The sequence below is a fragment of the Schistosoma mansoni genome, chromosome W (genome assembly GCF_000237925.1).
Source record: "Schistosoma mansoni strain Puerto Rico chromosome W, complete genome".
Taxonomy (NCBI): Eukaryota; Metazoa; Platyhelminthes; class Trematoda; order Strigeidida; family Schistosomatidae; genus Schistosoma; species Schistosoma mansoni.
In genome coordinates this window covers 45037670-45055071 of record NC_031502.1, presented here as the reverse complement: position 1 = coordinate 45055071, position 17402 = coordinate 45037670, and the positions used below count along the sequence as shown (strand labels likewise).

Sequence of the window (17402 nt, the reverse complement as noted above, 5' to 3'; positions counted from 1 at the left end):
TAAGAAACCAACTTATTATTCTTGTCAATCAACTTGCTTTCTATGTATTTTCTGATATCATGATTCTGGCAATAATTTTAATCAGGAAACACTTATCTGATTTTAATTACAAATGGATTGATTGTGAAGTATGTTGGGAAAAAGACGTCAGAAACTGAACAACTATTTTTTGCTTATTATTAAAATAATAAAACCTATTCATTCTATAAAAAAGTGGATGAGAATTTTATTTGTCCTTGGTAAAGATGTAAAGAATAACAATAAAGTTTAAAATGGATGTTACAAAGAAAGATGAGTAAGTTAAAAAAACAGAAAAGAATCAACACTTGTTGACATGTTGACATTTAAAGCGAATTGTACTAGGTTAGAGGTCCAATAAGAATATCAACGCCAGAATTTAAGTATATACAGTTGACGAAACGAATGCCTTAGATTACACTCCTAGTCACAATTCATCTATTCTATAAAAATTAATGATTAGTGTAGAATGATAAAATAATTCGTGGATTGCACTGTATACTGAACAGTTGCCCACACTAATTCGGAGAAAAATAGTGATTTCTAGTAATTTGTAACTAGTTAAATACACAACAAAACTGAGAGAACAAATAGTTTATATCATTACTATTATTGATTTACACACTTTGATTTCTACAGGTAATTACTTTGCAATATTATTAGTGAGTCGATCAATTTAGAAACTTGTCACACGAAATGACTGTGAGACTAAAATTTATAGTGTACAGCATTTGCAAAGCTAATGATTTGCGACTGTTTACATATAAATTGACTTTAAATAGAAATATTTCTTCTAACATAATAGATAGACTTAGTTAACAAAATGATAAGACGTTTATTATTTATGAAGTATTCTAATATTTGAGTTTATTAATGGGCGTTAATCAGTATTCATTACTTGGTTACCTAAAACCAGTACATTTAATTGGAAAGCAATTCTCAAACGTCATTTACCCATTATAAAATTAATCAAAGGCTGGAAACGTTTGACATTAGAAATGTCTCATTTTTATTAGGTTGAAAGAAAACAATTCATAGTTAATAATTAAATAGTTCAAGATAAGTGAAATTTAAGAAGTTTAAAGAGTGGCAATGATTGATATTCATTGTTATATACTATCTAAACAATGTTTTATTTACTCCCGAAACAGATAGCAGTTAAAACTGTCGACGTTAATCGACAGTATTATTCAGGCAGATTTAGTTGACTCCATCAGATTATAAGTAGTCATTTTGTTAAAGCGAAGCTGATAAGATATGTATCTGTGTGAGAAAGTTATCTTAGTCATTTATTTTTGAACACACATGTACCCTATTGACATTTATCTTATCAGATTGTTCGAAATGTATTGCGCTAATATATCACATAGTTCTGATAATCTTCGTCTTCTCATTACATTATCGAAATTTATCTTACAACTAATTTTCATGATCTTGTCAATTACATAAATAAGATATCACAGTATATTTACAACTGGTTCCCATAAAGATAATCTATTATTGGGTTGTACCGGAAATCATGAAGACAGTTGTTCAAATTTCAGAAAAAAAGAATATAAAATTATTAGTAGTATGATAATGTTAACTTTAAATATTTTAGGGAATACAAGAAATAATTTAGAAAAATCAGACAAATGAATAAATTGGTGAAAAGAGAAAGCAAAATAATAAAATCTTATTTTCTATTCTATATTATGTATGATTGAATAAACATTATAAAATATTAACTAATGCATGAAACTATTCAGACTTTTATTCATTCCATTACAATAGTTTATTTCCCACAATTATATTATTGTTTGTATGTAGAATGAAATAATATCTAGGCTTTCTATTAACTTTCTCTCTCTTCTCTTTTTTTTATTATTTTGTCATCATCATTGTGTTATCGATAATCTTATCTTGTATTCATTTATATACTAAATATTCTTCATTACTAAATTATTGTTTTATTATTTATTTGATTCATCTAAATATGTTTTTGGCTATAGCCATTTGTTGTATAGTTGTTGTTGTTATATGACAATTCTAGTATACAAATATTATAATCCTTGTATATATGTAACAAAACTTTTTTTTTAGTTCTATCTCAGCATCACTCTATTAATTTATTCATCATGTACAAAAGTTCACTTAGATAAATATGATTAATTATTTGCTAAATGTGTTAAACTATGTCTATTCTCTCTTTTCATTCTTCCAATTTTATTTTTGATATCCTTAATATATGTGATATTATTTTCATCGTTCAGGTATTGTTCTCGAAATATTGAATAAATAAATAAATAGATGAAAAATAGATTTTGTTTATTTTTATTATAAACAAATAATTATTGGTTTATAAAAGTTTAGTATAAAAAGTAATTACAGAATATAACAATTATAAATAATAAGAATAATAATAATGAATAGAATAGTTGAATAATTCAACTATAAGTTATTTAGAATATTCTAATAAGTGTAAAACATCTACATATATATATATATAATAATGAAAATAATTTTGACCAAGACTGATATTTGAAGGCAAAGAAAAGTTTTGTGTTAGATTATCATAAATTTTTTTTCAGTTTTAATTTAGTTAACAATAAAGTTAACTGAATCAGGTTGAACACTCTTCCTTTTTTTTTCTCTCTTTCCTAAAAGTTCATTTCATACAATATTTTATAAAATTTAACGTTGATTCAATTACCTGATAGTTTAGTTATAATGATTCACTGTTATGTATTGTTATTACCAATTGAAGTATACAATGTAATCAATTTTATATGAAAAATTATTCAAATAAGTTAATATTTACAAATTATTTACAGTTTTAAACATATTAGTTCTTAATTACATGCTCTGGTAGCCCCCAAATGCCCTGGTACGGCTGAGAGTGGCGAGAGTTCGCTCTCCCTCTCCAAATGATCTCACATGGTCACGCGTATATAGCCTCTGCCAGGGAAGTCCTACTCACTGCCTTCTCGTGGCATTACTGTTGTTTACGAAAGTGAGAGGACGAAAAGCGAATGTCCGGCGCTTTAACCGAATTGGTGGATGTGGAGTGTCCACCTAGGGGAGTTGGAAAACCATGATTCCAAACCAATGGTGCACATGGGCCCCAGTATCCTGAGGGGACAAATAGCGTATGAATCAATCGTTGATCACCGGCTACCATGGGACTGCATCTCCCCACGATGCTCCACTGCCTTGTGGATCAGACCTTTAGAAAGAAGGCTCTGGTTGCGGCCCCCTAAGAAAACCACCTGCTTCAGTTTGGGCACCTGGGCAGTTTCACAGCCCTCATACAAATCAAATGAGATTTGTGTGGCGCATATATATCTGGTGCTCCTTTGTACCAATATTTATGTGTTTAAATAAATAAATAAATATTTAATCATGAATTCAGTTTCTGAAAGGTAAATTCAAAGTAAATGATTATTATGATTATTTAAAACAGGAAAAAAAACTAGTCACTAAGTTAAAAGATTTGTGTAAAAAGATTTCTTCGTTTTTACATATTTTCATACTTTTTTAAAATATTAAAATTTAAGCATTTCACTTAAAGTTCATGGTTAAATCTTCTAAATTCTTATATATGTAAAATTCCCTTTGTAAATGTTGTTATTTAATGAATTATCGACAGAAAATTATCATTCCTTTATTAGTAAAATTGTTTTGTTTTTCAAAAGAAGAGAACAATTAAAGTGTTTACCGACAAATGGCTTTGATCATTTACAAAGATTTCTGTAATAATCCAATGAACTAGATAACCAATATCGGTTTGTATATCAATATTTATTTAAAAAATATTATCAGTTTATACGTACGTAAAATTTCTAATTGTGAGAGATAATAAATAGTAATTTTGCCAATATTAGTATGATTAAATCATGTAGAAATATTTATCTTAATAATATACCTGTGAAAATCTACACGGGTTGTACAATTAATACTGAAAATAAGATATAATCCTTAAACACGTACTTATAAATTTTATTGGAACAAAAAAGTACGGTTAGTTAGTTATCAGCAACCAAAGAACCTGACAGATATACATCGACCTAAGCTAGTATAGTGATTAATGATAATGGCATTGAGTTATTAAAATGAACATTCAACTGGATGAAGTAGCAGCAGTATTAATGGTTAGGCATATAGAATATAATCCTAATATAATATATTTGCGCAGTAAAAGATATAAATTAATTTCGAAATTGAGGATCTAGGGTTAGACAAACAGTAAATGTATCTGCGTCATTGCTAATGATTCTGGGCCATATAATCGAAAATCTTCAAATACTGATCAAGTTGGCCGAGCGGGTTTCAACCAGCTAGTTAGTAACTACATAATCAGTTTAGAATAAAAGCCAATGACTTTAGGAACTAATACTACGGTTCGATTATACAGTACATAAATGCAATTTTGTAATTAGTTTCTAGTCTAAACACCACTAGGTTATTTTAAGTAACTAAATACTTAAATGTAAGCAATGAATAGCACTTAACAAATATGCATATTTACAATTATTACAACAGATAATTTGGAAATAGATCTCACTATGAACTACAGTCAACTAAATAATTATTTAAAGCAATTACTCATTTTGGTAGATGTGGACAGTATAGTAAGACGACGATTATGAGAACTACGTAACATAATAGCAAACATATCACAAATATATTACATAATAAATCAAAAATTCAGATAATCTTCGTCTTCCTATTACACTAAAGAATTATTACTTGACAGTAATGATACTGAGCAAATCATGAGATTTAAAGGCAGCAGATTTATGAAATTGGACATTATTACCCACACCTATCAACAATAATGAAAAGTAATCTCTCATCAATCAAAAGTTAATAGAAGTTACATTCAAGTAAGTGAATCTATTTGTGGTCTGATGATTAGTAGTCCTTGAATGTTTAAGGTGCATAAAAAAGACAGTTAAATTTATAAATAAATAAATAAATAATTTTAATTAGATTACCATTATTATACATATAACATGACTAAAAAAAGCAACCATAACTGACATAATAATTCATATGAAACAGAACTTACATATTTTTCATGCCTTCATCAATAGTGGAAGCGACGAGAACTTCAGCTAAACCTTTAATACGATGATCTTGAATGAGATCACTTAAATGAGCTTTAGCAGCAATCATATCATTACGTCTGTCGATAATATCACCTTCTAAAATCGATGCCACCAATGTTAAACCTGTAAAAGTTACAACAACGATAACTCATGAACAAAAAAGAAATACAGATCTTTACTTCTAAGCTTGGGAAATAAATATAATCACTATAATTAAAATGACTACAATTTCCATAGACTTATTTGGAATATACACCTTTTGTTGATTTATCAGTTCTATTATTGTTGTGATGGTTATATTTTATTATAAATAGTACTAGTGTAGTGAACAAGAACACAAGTGGGGACAATCGGATGTATTTGAATACAAAATTACTGAACATCTTAGTAAAATCTGAGAACCATACAGTGAATACTTAATTTGCAAAATGTCAATCTACTGTCTCAAACTTGACTATCCCTTTGTGAATATCAGTCGATTGTCTCAGACTTCATTGTTTTTTGGTTTCCACAGCAAACATTCTCTGTTCTCGTTCTTTTTTTCTTGATCTTCTTAACCTTCTGCCTCCATGCATTTCACTTCCGATTGATGATACATACTACTTATGTCTGTCGACATCAGTAGCTAACACCACAAAAATATTTATATTTAGTCACTTTTATCATACTTTATTAAGTTTTCATTTTAGCAGGGCGAATAATGTGGGAAAAATATTCACTGCAACACAGAATGTAAATGCCTTTGTTGCGATAACTAAAAGTAGTAGAGAGATTTATTTAAATGAAGTGGAACCAGAAATAATTATAAATAAAATTATGGGGATATGAGAAATAGTCTGAATACGGTCCATTCATGTTATAATCCGTTGCTAACTTGTTAATTATACAAGGTATTTTATTTGCACACACGCACAATATTTGTTGTTACTATTTATCATAGATAATCTTGTACTATCATCTTTCTCTCACATCATCATGTTTAATCTTTGTTTACATGTCCTCACGGAGCTAATACTTAAAACATTTCCATATATATATATATATATATATATATATAATCTTAATACTTTATCTCTTCAAGCATAGAAAGCTTTGTGCCATATTTCTTGTAGTAACGACAACAAAGTATTTTGTTTTATTCCTAATGAGAGTAGAATAGGATTCTTACATGATACAATTAGAGAAATAATAATACGAATTTTCATTATTAATATCAATCGACAAACTTGTAAACACACACATCTACACACGATGAACATAGAGGAAGATGTGCAAAACCATAAAAGATAAACAATCTAAACAGAAAAACTAATACACATATATACGTAGAAAGCAAGGAGAAAAAGAACTAAAGGATGGAAATTTGAATTGCGACTCTATTGTTTCTTCTTTCTGATTGACATAGTGAATCGACCAATGTTAGACCACCACTGAAAACCTGGAAGCATTGGACGGCTGTTTCCTCCCAGTATGGGACTCCTCAGCGGTGCGCACCCACGATCCCACACATAGGATCCGAAACCAGGACCTTCGGTTTCGTGCGCGAACACCTAACCTTTAAACCACTGAGCAGGCACCCAACGGTGCTAATGCCTAACTTTAGAAGGGAGAGATCAGAAGAGTAATTTTACAATTTTTATAACTTCGTCAAAGACCAAACGCTCAACGTATTGATCAACAACAGGTAGTATATTTATAGAATTTGTTACAATCAAGACAGTTATGTCAAATTTCATCTGTATAACAACCTTAGTGTGTGAATAAAAATTACTATTAATTTCATTTAACAAATATTAAATTATGTGGAAAAACTGTCAAAATGCAACATCATTCCATATATTTTTTTCTTGTAAAATAGTAATACTCAATTTTCAGAGTATGAAGCAAACTAGCGCCCATCAAGAGATAACTATTTCAAAGATTTAGCATCGTTGCTTCATAGTTTAGTAACTTAAAATAGTGATACCTGATTATCTCAATTTATAACAAAACAACTAAGACAGTCTATCAATTAAACCTTGAATTAATAAGAGAATGGTAAATAATAGATTCATGAAACTAGTGGTAAATATTATTGTAAGTTATACAAAATTTATAAGCTTTCTGTTCAAAGTAGTGTAATTAAAACATAATGAATTTTAACAAGGTAAATTTATTTAACATTTCAGTATGGTATAAAATCTAAATTTCAGATAACTACATATGTTAACTACTTACTAAATGGTACTTGTTGTCATATTTCCTAGTCTTTAATGTTGATTAAATTATACATATAGAGTAAATTTATAATATGCTTACCACGTTAACTAACTTGGATTAGCACTAGTAAATAAAAAACGTGATATAGGAATTAGTTCGCTTAATTCAATGCTAATAAAACATAGTTACAGTCTGAATAGTTCTATTGTGAAGTTTTCAACCGTTTTACACTGAGTTATATGTGTGTGAATAATCCAAAAGGCAAGGGTTCTTAAATGGTTCAGATACATTTAATTAATGAGTACTAACAAGAACAAAATATAAATTCAACCCATGTAATTGATTTCCTTTAACTATTCAATGGATTATGTACGTATTTATTATGCTTCTTTCATTACTTACGGGCACATTTCTTCTGATTTTTATTCTCTTTATTGGTTTCTTTATGGTTGGTGTTTTGTTGACTGTAACAATCAGTACTGTATTTTTTCGAAAATAACTGCCTTTTTTCATTATGAAACAGCCATACAATAATCGTATCAACTTTTAAGTGATTATTTATTAAGAGTTGTGGTATGATAATTGAATTTATTAAAAATACATGTTATTTTACATGTAGAACTGAATATTTTTCTGGAATTAGTATTTGTTCATTGTATATTAATGATATTATAAGATCAATCACTTCATTTTGCAAATTAACAAACGAAGATCAAATATGAACATTCAGAACTGTCTCAAGTTTTCAATAGTTTTTTGGTGATATGTATCAGTCCATAATCGATGGATTTCAAAGTTATTTATATATCTTTTTCTCGCAGTCAAATTAAAACTAGTATATGAAAAAAGTAATTAGGTCTAATTATTGTACAAAGTCGCAAAATTAGCATTTTAGTAGATGTTTTGAAACCTATAAGATATTACTGTTCACTGAAAGTAGATAGTCAAGACAAGTAACCCGACAAAATTATTTATTTATGATGCAGCTTATGGAATACTAACGATAGTCAGGTAAATGGAAACAACAAAAGTGCACGTTTGATGATTCAAGTGTCGTTATTTAAATCAATGGATTGCAGAATTGAAATCGATTCCAATTCTTTTTAGAATAGCCAAACATCATCAATACGCTTGTAAAATAGGGTGAACTACAAGTTGAGTATAGAAACGTGTACTTAGTTACTTGGGTAAATTAAAAGTCAACAAGAACTATAACATCTGGTGAAGTATAAGTTGTGCGCGAAGTTTATGAGGATCGTATTAATATCCATTTGTACATTGCTATCATACCAATTAGAGCACTTTTAAGTTTTAAATTATTTTGCACTTTTTCATGATATGAGTGAGCCTTTACGTTTATAAGAATCTTTAATTTATTAACTTGCCAGTTTAATCTGCTTTTTAATAGAAAACTTTCTTCAAATCGAGAGAATTTCAATGATCTATTTCTATTCCAATACTATTTGTTATGAAAATCACATTAAATAAAACTAGTAAATTAGAGTTATGTTGGGTGGTTAAGGGTAATCGACAAGAGACTCGGTACTGAAGTTTCATGCTAGTTGTCACTTGTCAGCAAGATATTCTTGTAATCTTGAAGAAACTGACGTTCTGGGGTTCATACCAGTGTCACTCAGCTTAAGTCAGAGATGTTACCACTGAATTGTTCGGGTTGTAACTGGCCTCAGGTATGACTTGCATATTTACAAATGATTGATCACTGTGTAGTGACCAATGTAATGTTTCTCGATAGATTTCGATCACAACTAAGGGACTGCTTAAACATGATACTGATCAATAATCGGTGAGCAATCAATTGCAAATGTAGTTATGTATTGTAAATAAAACTTTAAAATTATTATAGCATTCCTACATGGTATAATCTGGAACATAACAACTCATGATTAATAGTCTATGGACAACGAACAGATCTTACGGTTAATGAATAAAAAACACTGTGAAGACACTAATTTTGTGATTCCATGCCGAATATAAGTTTATACTAATGACAGTATTGATTGATCAGAAGTAACTATTCACAAATTTATAGTTTCACAAAAATATTTCAAACATATCATCCTTATCATCAAATTGTTTTTCTCCTAGACGAACATGATAAATTATTTATAATCCTACAAATAACAAGAAGATTGTGATGAAGTGCCAAATATAGGATTAGTAAAGATAATTTCAGTGTTCATAAGTGTTATTTAAATTTCTCCAGTAGATCAATATTTTTATAGAGGAGAAAACAAACTAAATTCGATGTTAATTTTCTTTCAATTTTGTTGGCTTTTTCCTTAAATAAAAACATTTTTTTTTCCACAAAAGTCCTAGATAAAACTAAAGTTGAAAAACAAATGTATAGTGAATAGAATGTATAGAAGTTTCGTTAGTATCGGTTAAGTAATCAATACATATGTGTATAATTTAATTTGGATCAGTAAGATGATCTTTTAAATGAAAAGTATATAACTAAACTGTTATCCAAATGATTTTCCAGGAAGATTTTAAGCATCAATATGGATTATAAAAAATCCAGTTTTGGTAGTATAAGTTTGCTTAAATTTTAACTGATTTCAGACAATAGATTGTTTTGAAAAAATACAATTCAGTATTACTGTGTTATAATTCTAATGAAAGAACTACACATCTGAACATCATATCCATGCATTCAATAAAAATAGCAGAATATTCAATGAATAAATTAAGATTTAGATGAAAAAAAAGAGAAGTAAACGAGTACGTCTATATCATCTAGCTACTTAAGTTTCTCATTTAAGAAACATGCAATTAAGTACAAACGTTAAACAATCAGTAAACGGGATTCATGAGTATACACTTAATATATAATGATGCATAATAACACAGAATATATTCAATGGGTATTACACAAAAGAAATCTATTCTTTATAGGAAACATATAGTGAGAGACATAAAATCAGTAAAGCTAGTGAAATTTACTTTTCCCTTTCAAATAAATTTCTTTTTTGCAACAATCAATCAATTTTAACCAACAATACTAAACTCTTACCATGTCCAGCTTTTAATTGATAAACTAAATCTAATAGACGATCATGACGTGCCTGGAAATTTTCATCCAATGGTAAATAAACTAAAATTTGTGGTCGCCAATTTTTTGTATGAATTGGTTTATTACCAAGTTTTAAAATAGCTTCTTTTGCTGTGGACATTTGTAAACCTCGTGTAGCATCACCCCATTCTTTAGAAGCACTAAAATATTAATAATAATAAGAAGAACAATAGTAACAAAGTTATAAATTTATCCTTATTTCCTATTTAAAAAAGGGTTAAAACTGATGAAAATAATGATAATGGAGCTCAATGAAAGTATAACAATTGTTATTATTACTATGATTCATGAGTAGAATAGATATAAATAAGTCAGAAAGTGTGTATTTGTCATTTTGTGTGAGCAAAACAATAATTAAGTTAGATAATAATGATAATAATAATATGTAGAGATTTAATGTCTTTTTTGTATAATGAATAGAGGTTACTATTTTATTTTTCCAGCATTATTTATTCAAAGGTTAATAATGATAATTTACTGTACAATATGAATAACATAACAGAGTGAAATTATGGTATAGAGATGATAAATTTTTAAAATAACTATTTTCTGGTCAATTGGAAACCGGGTTTTGTAAATGGATAGTTTCTGATTGAGAGAACAATTATATTATAAAGTGTAAACAGATTTAACATAATTTGTAAATCTATTAACATCTTCTACAAGTTCTCCTGCTTGTAAATCTAAAAAATAAACGAAATATGGAGACAAACTTATAGATATAAACTACCCATCGTCTCGAAACGTTATAAGGACTCAAAGAGACTTTTATTAGTCTCCACATTTTATATAGGTAAGGTTAGGTTAGGGTATAGAGTTGGGGTTTTCTTAACAAATAGATTTCAACTACAATGTCAAAGCACTCTATAGCTGATTCGATAAATGAATTTCGCGGAAAAGTAGCGTTATATGGTTAGTTTATCCATAAAATATGATGCTGACAAGTTGGAGTTCATTTCAGGACTAAGACGTTAGCATTAAAGTTTAGAGATGTTATCGGTCCGCCAGTTGTGTACAATGTAAAGTAACAAAATTGAGCATTTGACGCATTTAACGCTATCATTTCTACTCCATAGTGGCAAAAAGCGATGTTTCGCTAACATTTTAATATTTGGAGCAGTAGTACAAAGGTTTAGGCCGAGAATCCTGGGTTAAATCTCCAGATGTGGAGTCGTGGCTGTGCACTATCTAAGAGCCCCAGAATGATATAAAATGGCCGTCCAAAGCTTTCAGGTTTTAAATGGTGATCTAACTAGAATCAATTCGTGACTTAAACTTTGAAAATATTTATTTATTCATTCAAGTTATTAAAAATATTTTATTTTAAATAGTTGTTTATTAACTTAGAAGTGAGTTAGAGCGTCTTGTACAAACTTTATTTAATTGCTGAGCCGTAGATAGATGATTTATTGAAATTAAGACATGTATTAATTACTGCGGCGTAATCTCAGTCATGTTTTTGCGAACTCATTTTGTTGTCTGTTAACTCATGCCCTTGATGATAAGAAATTGCTGTAGCGTATACTACATAATATGCCTTTAACACCAATATTTTCTTTTTACATAATTAAGTGTACAGATTGCTTTTGTGTTAGGATGATAAAATTGAGTACACAAATTAAGATGATGTGTACTTTTCTAAATAAGAAAATATAGCAAACATTCCCAGTGCAGCATGTTATGAAAAAAACCCTTAACCATAAAGTTAGACGTATGAAGATGAAAAAACATCATTTCATAGATTTGAACATTCGAAATATCAGTGTTATGTTCACTACTTGATTAACGCAGAATACGGTATACAACTACGGCTTTCGAACGCAAAGAACCTCACAGTCGCAAAACAGAAGATAGAAGAAAGCTGGAGAAGTGTTTGTTGTGTAAGAATCAAAATGTACAGAAAATCATGTGTAGTTATAGGTATGAGCTTCTGTTACAACATCATTATAATTCGGCCAATCCGCAAAGGGGCGAGTTATGCTACTGTGCAATAGTAGCATGACCCCGATATTCTAGAAAGCTCCATCGCGTTCTGATTGGATGGAAACTCTTCGGCTCCGTCGTAGTTTTCAGAAGCCGTTCAAACAATAAGGAGAAGGTTTAGAAACTATAAAAGGGACAACTTAAGTAACTGGATAAAATAATAAAGAGTTATGGCTGGTGATAATGATGATAACGAGAAACCATTATGGAGTGTGTACCGATAGTGGTAGAATAATTCACTGCAGTTATTGCCTTTCAGGATGTAGGTGGGCTGATTTAGTTATGTGACTGTAGAACATGAAATATTTGGTGAAATTAAGTCACAGTAACTTTATCGAAGGTTCAAAGTTTCGGAGTTTGTCTCGTCCATGAAAAAAATTCAAAACCGGTACCGAAATGCTTAAAACAAGATGTTGTGTACAATTTTCTTATTATTTACTAGAAAATAAAAAAAGTAGTTATGAAGTTTCAGTTAAGATATTCTTGTAATTGCAAGTCTATATTTTTATATACCTATTTCAAGAAAACTACTTGCACTGGAAAACTAACCTACAACAGACCATTTTTGGTTTGATAACGCTCAAAAGAATAAAATTTCCCAACCAGTATATCACATGTGGATAGTTTAATCTAGGCTATCATGTCAACCTAGAATTACAGGTCATCACTAATAAAAAAATTGTACCGGAAACTGAAGAGAAGTTCTAGTAATTGGAAGTAGGGTATAACAGTGAGGACATTGCATAAGAGTTCATGTGTGATATAGTTTTCCTGATCTCATTAACAAATTATAAGTAATTTTAGCTGCCAATAATGTGTACATATTCAGTTGAATGATTAAAAATCTACTATCAAAATTCAGATATAAGATGAAAAACTTCATATACATAGATTGACCAGAAATAGTTAACTGAAACTATCCTTCAATAAAACTATGAATTTTTGGAAGTTTCCTAACAAAATAAGGTTATCAGTTCAAGTATCATGTGAATGTATTAAAATAACTGATTGATGAACTTTGGCTAATCTCATTATTATTAAGGTCTGGTTTAATACATGTATACATTCATTTTATCTTTCAAAATAAAACGTTTTTGCATTTTTCTTCTAATCGAAGTTATTCATACACTAGACGTTAATGTATATTTAGCATAATTTCACATAACGATCAGTAGAAAAATACATGAATAATGTTCTTTTTATACAACTTCAGGGAAATCAATAGAAATCTGTGCTAAAGATGAACGTTAACATAATACATGAAGTTCAGAAAGAGCTACAAAGTCAATAAATTATCTATTATCAAATAAATAATCTTTAATACTTACAATGACTAGAAATTGGTGATGTGTTTAGGTAAAACTAAAACAAAATAAATATCTATCTGAAAAATTATTTAGTAAACAAATAAGTAGATACTTGTTGTAAAGTATTCATTGCCATTTTTCTGACACGGTGGCCCGCTTGAATATCTGGGCTACCTGTTCCTGCCATTTTAACAAGTTGTATGTTTTTGATTGTTTTAACACATTAATATGTTGATTAGTCGCATAACCTATTCAGGTGAGTTTATGAAAAGTTTATGACATTTCTCTGTACCAGTTACAAAGAAATACAGTCAAATACATTGTGAAAAGAATGAAAATTACTCAGTTGTCGGTTGCTGGACTGTTAACACCTAACTGGTGATCACTCAGCATTTATTGTTAGGATCAATCAGGAAATGAGAAACGGAAACTTGTTGAAATTCTTTGTGTCGAGAATTGTACATTGTACCAAAAATATGTTATTGAATAAAGAGAGTAATAGTAATAATAATATAAAATAAAATATAATTTTGATTCGTATGAAAAAGGAAGAATTAAATAAATTATAATTCACTCCAAAGAAACAATCTCTAAAGGGATTAGATCAACAAATATGATGAGAGTTGGAGCTATCATCTACAACGTTTAAAGTTTGAAACTCATTACGTAAACAATAGAATTTCATTACGGCAATTTACGGAGTATTATGTAAATAAGGCTAAACTAATGATTATCTTTGTTGATTTGTTCAGAACTACTTACTACTTCAGTATACGTTTATATATATATCACATGAAACATACTTGTAAAGTGTCTTTAAAATAAGCAACGTTCCAAATTTTAGCATAAACAGACTAATCATTGAAAAGGAATAGATCTACCGAAATAAAGCGTGGAACCATGACTGGAATTTACTTAAAACTAAGAGATAAACCAATTATGTATCGAATCAGTGTTTACAACTGGTTTCATTATAAAATGAAATGGATTATCGAAGATGAATTTTTAGTCTTAATTTATTGATTATGAGGTTCAAAGATTAGTAAATCGTGCTTTTGGTTCTTGGGAGAAATGCAGTAAAATTAATGAAGCACCATTTGTGTGTTAATAACAGTAACGGCAGACAAATTATTAAGGGATTAAATAAAAAACTAGAAGACGTTTTATTATGTTGAAGAAAACTAAAGAACTAAATGGCTACAGCAGTTGAACAAGTTTATATGTGACCCATCGTTCTCGTATAATGAAGTGTGAATAAAATGAATTATTAGGAAAAATCAATGGTTTGAAGCTAATTCAACCGGTATGATAGTATCTTCTTGAACAGCCCAATGGCTAATTTATTCAATTGTAACTGCAATCATTGGAGATTTAAGTGTCAATATAGTTCTGAATATAATTTTAAGCATAAGTTCAGTGTAACTGTGAGTAAACTTGGTTAAGTTTATGATCAAATGGTTGATTTATTTACAAATTATTCGAAATTACCAAATTCTAAAAGATTTCAGCTGATGCATCTAATCAATCCTCAACTACTTATTTCATTCAGTAGTCAAATTCAATTTCATCAATTTAACAAAAATTTACCTAAAGTATTTAGTGGATCCTAATGATGCTGGTCTTCCTTCCAGAAAAGTTAAAGTGCTACACATACTGTGTGTGTTTACGTTAATCTTATGTATTTTAGTTCAATTTCAACCTATTATTTTTAAAACGATACTGCTTTTTTAGATTAAAATCATTTTCAATTCATGATCTTTAACAGAATAGAACATAACCTAATGTTTACTAGAATATTGATCAAATTGTAGATTTAGGATTCAGTGGAGACATACATTTTCATTGGTATACAGCTATATCCAATGATATTATGAATTTAACAAACGGTATATCTTGGACTAAATCATTGACAAATATATTTAAAATACTTAACAGGGTCAACTAAGAAGAGTTAAAATTGAAGTCGAATAATCACATTTATCGTAAAATCTACAAAAAACAATTACCAATCAATTCATACTATTTTCCCTAAACAAAACAAAATAAAGCTAGTTTGTAAGTAAATGAAATAAACTTCACTTGTAATTACCTTCTACTTTGTAGTTTATTAATTGAAGAATTAGATTAACCAAGTGATAGTAATAATAATAGTAATGATAATGGCAGTGACAATACAAAAACTGAGAAATAAATACTTAAGGAGAGGATAAGAATGAAAGAGTAGATTGACAAGGAAATAATAAGTAAGCAAGCAGATGTCAACAACAATTAATGGAATGACAGTAATATTAGTAAGTAATAATTATAATAATTCAAAATTCATTTTTAAACGTTGCTTAAATCTTCTCATTGGTTATGTCGATTGCCAACCACTATCTAATTCTGCTTATAGACAAATATTTTATTGATATTGCAGTTGTCATATATGGTTATCATTTATCACATTTATTCTGATCTTTTGAATTATATGGGGGGACACAACTTTTCAAATTGATTTTAATAAGTAATGCATATAATACTCAGTGAAGAACAGATAAAGATAATAAATTCCTGTGCCAAACAGTGAGGTATATTTGTTCTTTTTTTTATAAGTAATTCTAAAAATTATGAATCTATATCAAAGTTAGCAAAATAATTATGTGACCTTGGCACGATTCAAAAGCTCGTCGCATAAATGTAAAAATGAACTGTCTGCAAAAATGAAACATAAATTACAGTGAATGCTTCTAGCTATGACGATGATAGTATTACTAGTAGTAAATTAATCTGAAATTTTGTGTTTGAACAGAAAACAATAATGAGATTAACTGATTCACTAAAACTTCAAATAAGTGAGAAAAGCTGATTTGTGTGCAGGAACTTCAAACTAAATGAACAACCGTAAATGACCTTAAGATTCTGAAAAATTTAGAATACATAATGAAACAAGTTTGTTCAATTAGATTGGGGAAGAATGTAAGTTAGTCAAATTTAAGAACTTAAGATCTACTTAAGATCCTGATTATCCACAACGCATAATTTGAACACATTTTAGTTTTCATTAGGATTTGGAAGATCTTGTTAAAATTCAGCTGAATACATTTCACTTTGTTAAAGTACACATTTTGAAAGTGTATGAAAGTGAACTGTTTAGAAGCTTCAGTTTGTTTTTAAAAAAGCCATCTAATAATAATGATGTATTATAAATATAATAATATCAAGCGAAAACCTCAGATCTGAGACTATAATTTATTCCAAATAAAAACGGAAGAGAAGTAAATATTCAGAGTATATGATTAGTTAATTCAACAACAGTATTTAATCAATTCATTCATTAAAATTCGAGGATCAAACAAGCTTATTGAAATTTCAAATTTAGATTAATTTTATCGAGAAAATTAATCTTATGGCATTGAAGAAAATTTGAATTGTCAGAAGGGGGTTGGTGGAGATCTTAGTAATTTTATAGAGTTGAGATCATGAGTCCATTGAAGCTAGACCACCATGGAAAACCTGGAAGCACTGGACGGCCGTTTCGTCCTATTTTGGGACTCCTCAGCAGTGCTCATCCACGGCCCCGCACTCGCGAGATTCGAACTCAGGACCTATCAGTCTCGCGCCAGAGCACTTAACCGATAGACTATTGAGCCGGCATCCATCCATTCATGTTTACATCAGTTGGGAGATATCAACTCACTGATGACATTGGTGAATGGTTGCTCAATCTCGTGG

The 17402-nt window shown here is 29.1% G+C and overlaps 1 protein-coding gene across 1 annotated transcript in view; it reads right to left on the bottom strand.

Annotated features, from left to right (window-relative positions):
* The window catches only part of Smp_198430 (putative solute carrier family 12, electroneutral k-cl cotransporter), a gene marked incomplete at both ends in the record, with an annotated part of 61188 nt that overhangs the window by 6751 nt on the left and 37035 nt on the right, over positions 1-17402 (bottom strand). Inside the window, 2 exons of the mRNA XM_018789855.1 lie at positions 5069-5231; positions 10342-10541. Coding sequence (XP_018655256.1) covers positions 5069-5231; positions 10342-10541 — 363 coding nt within the window. The remainder of the gene's footprint in view (positions 1-5068; positions 5232-10341; positions 10542-17402) is intronic.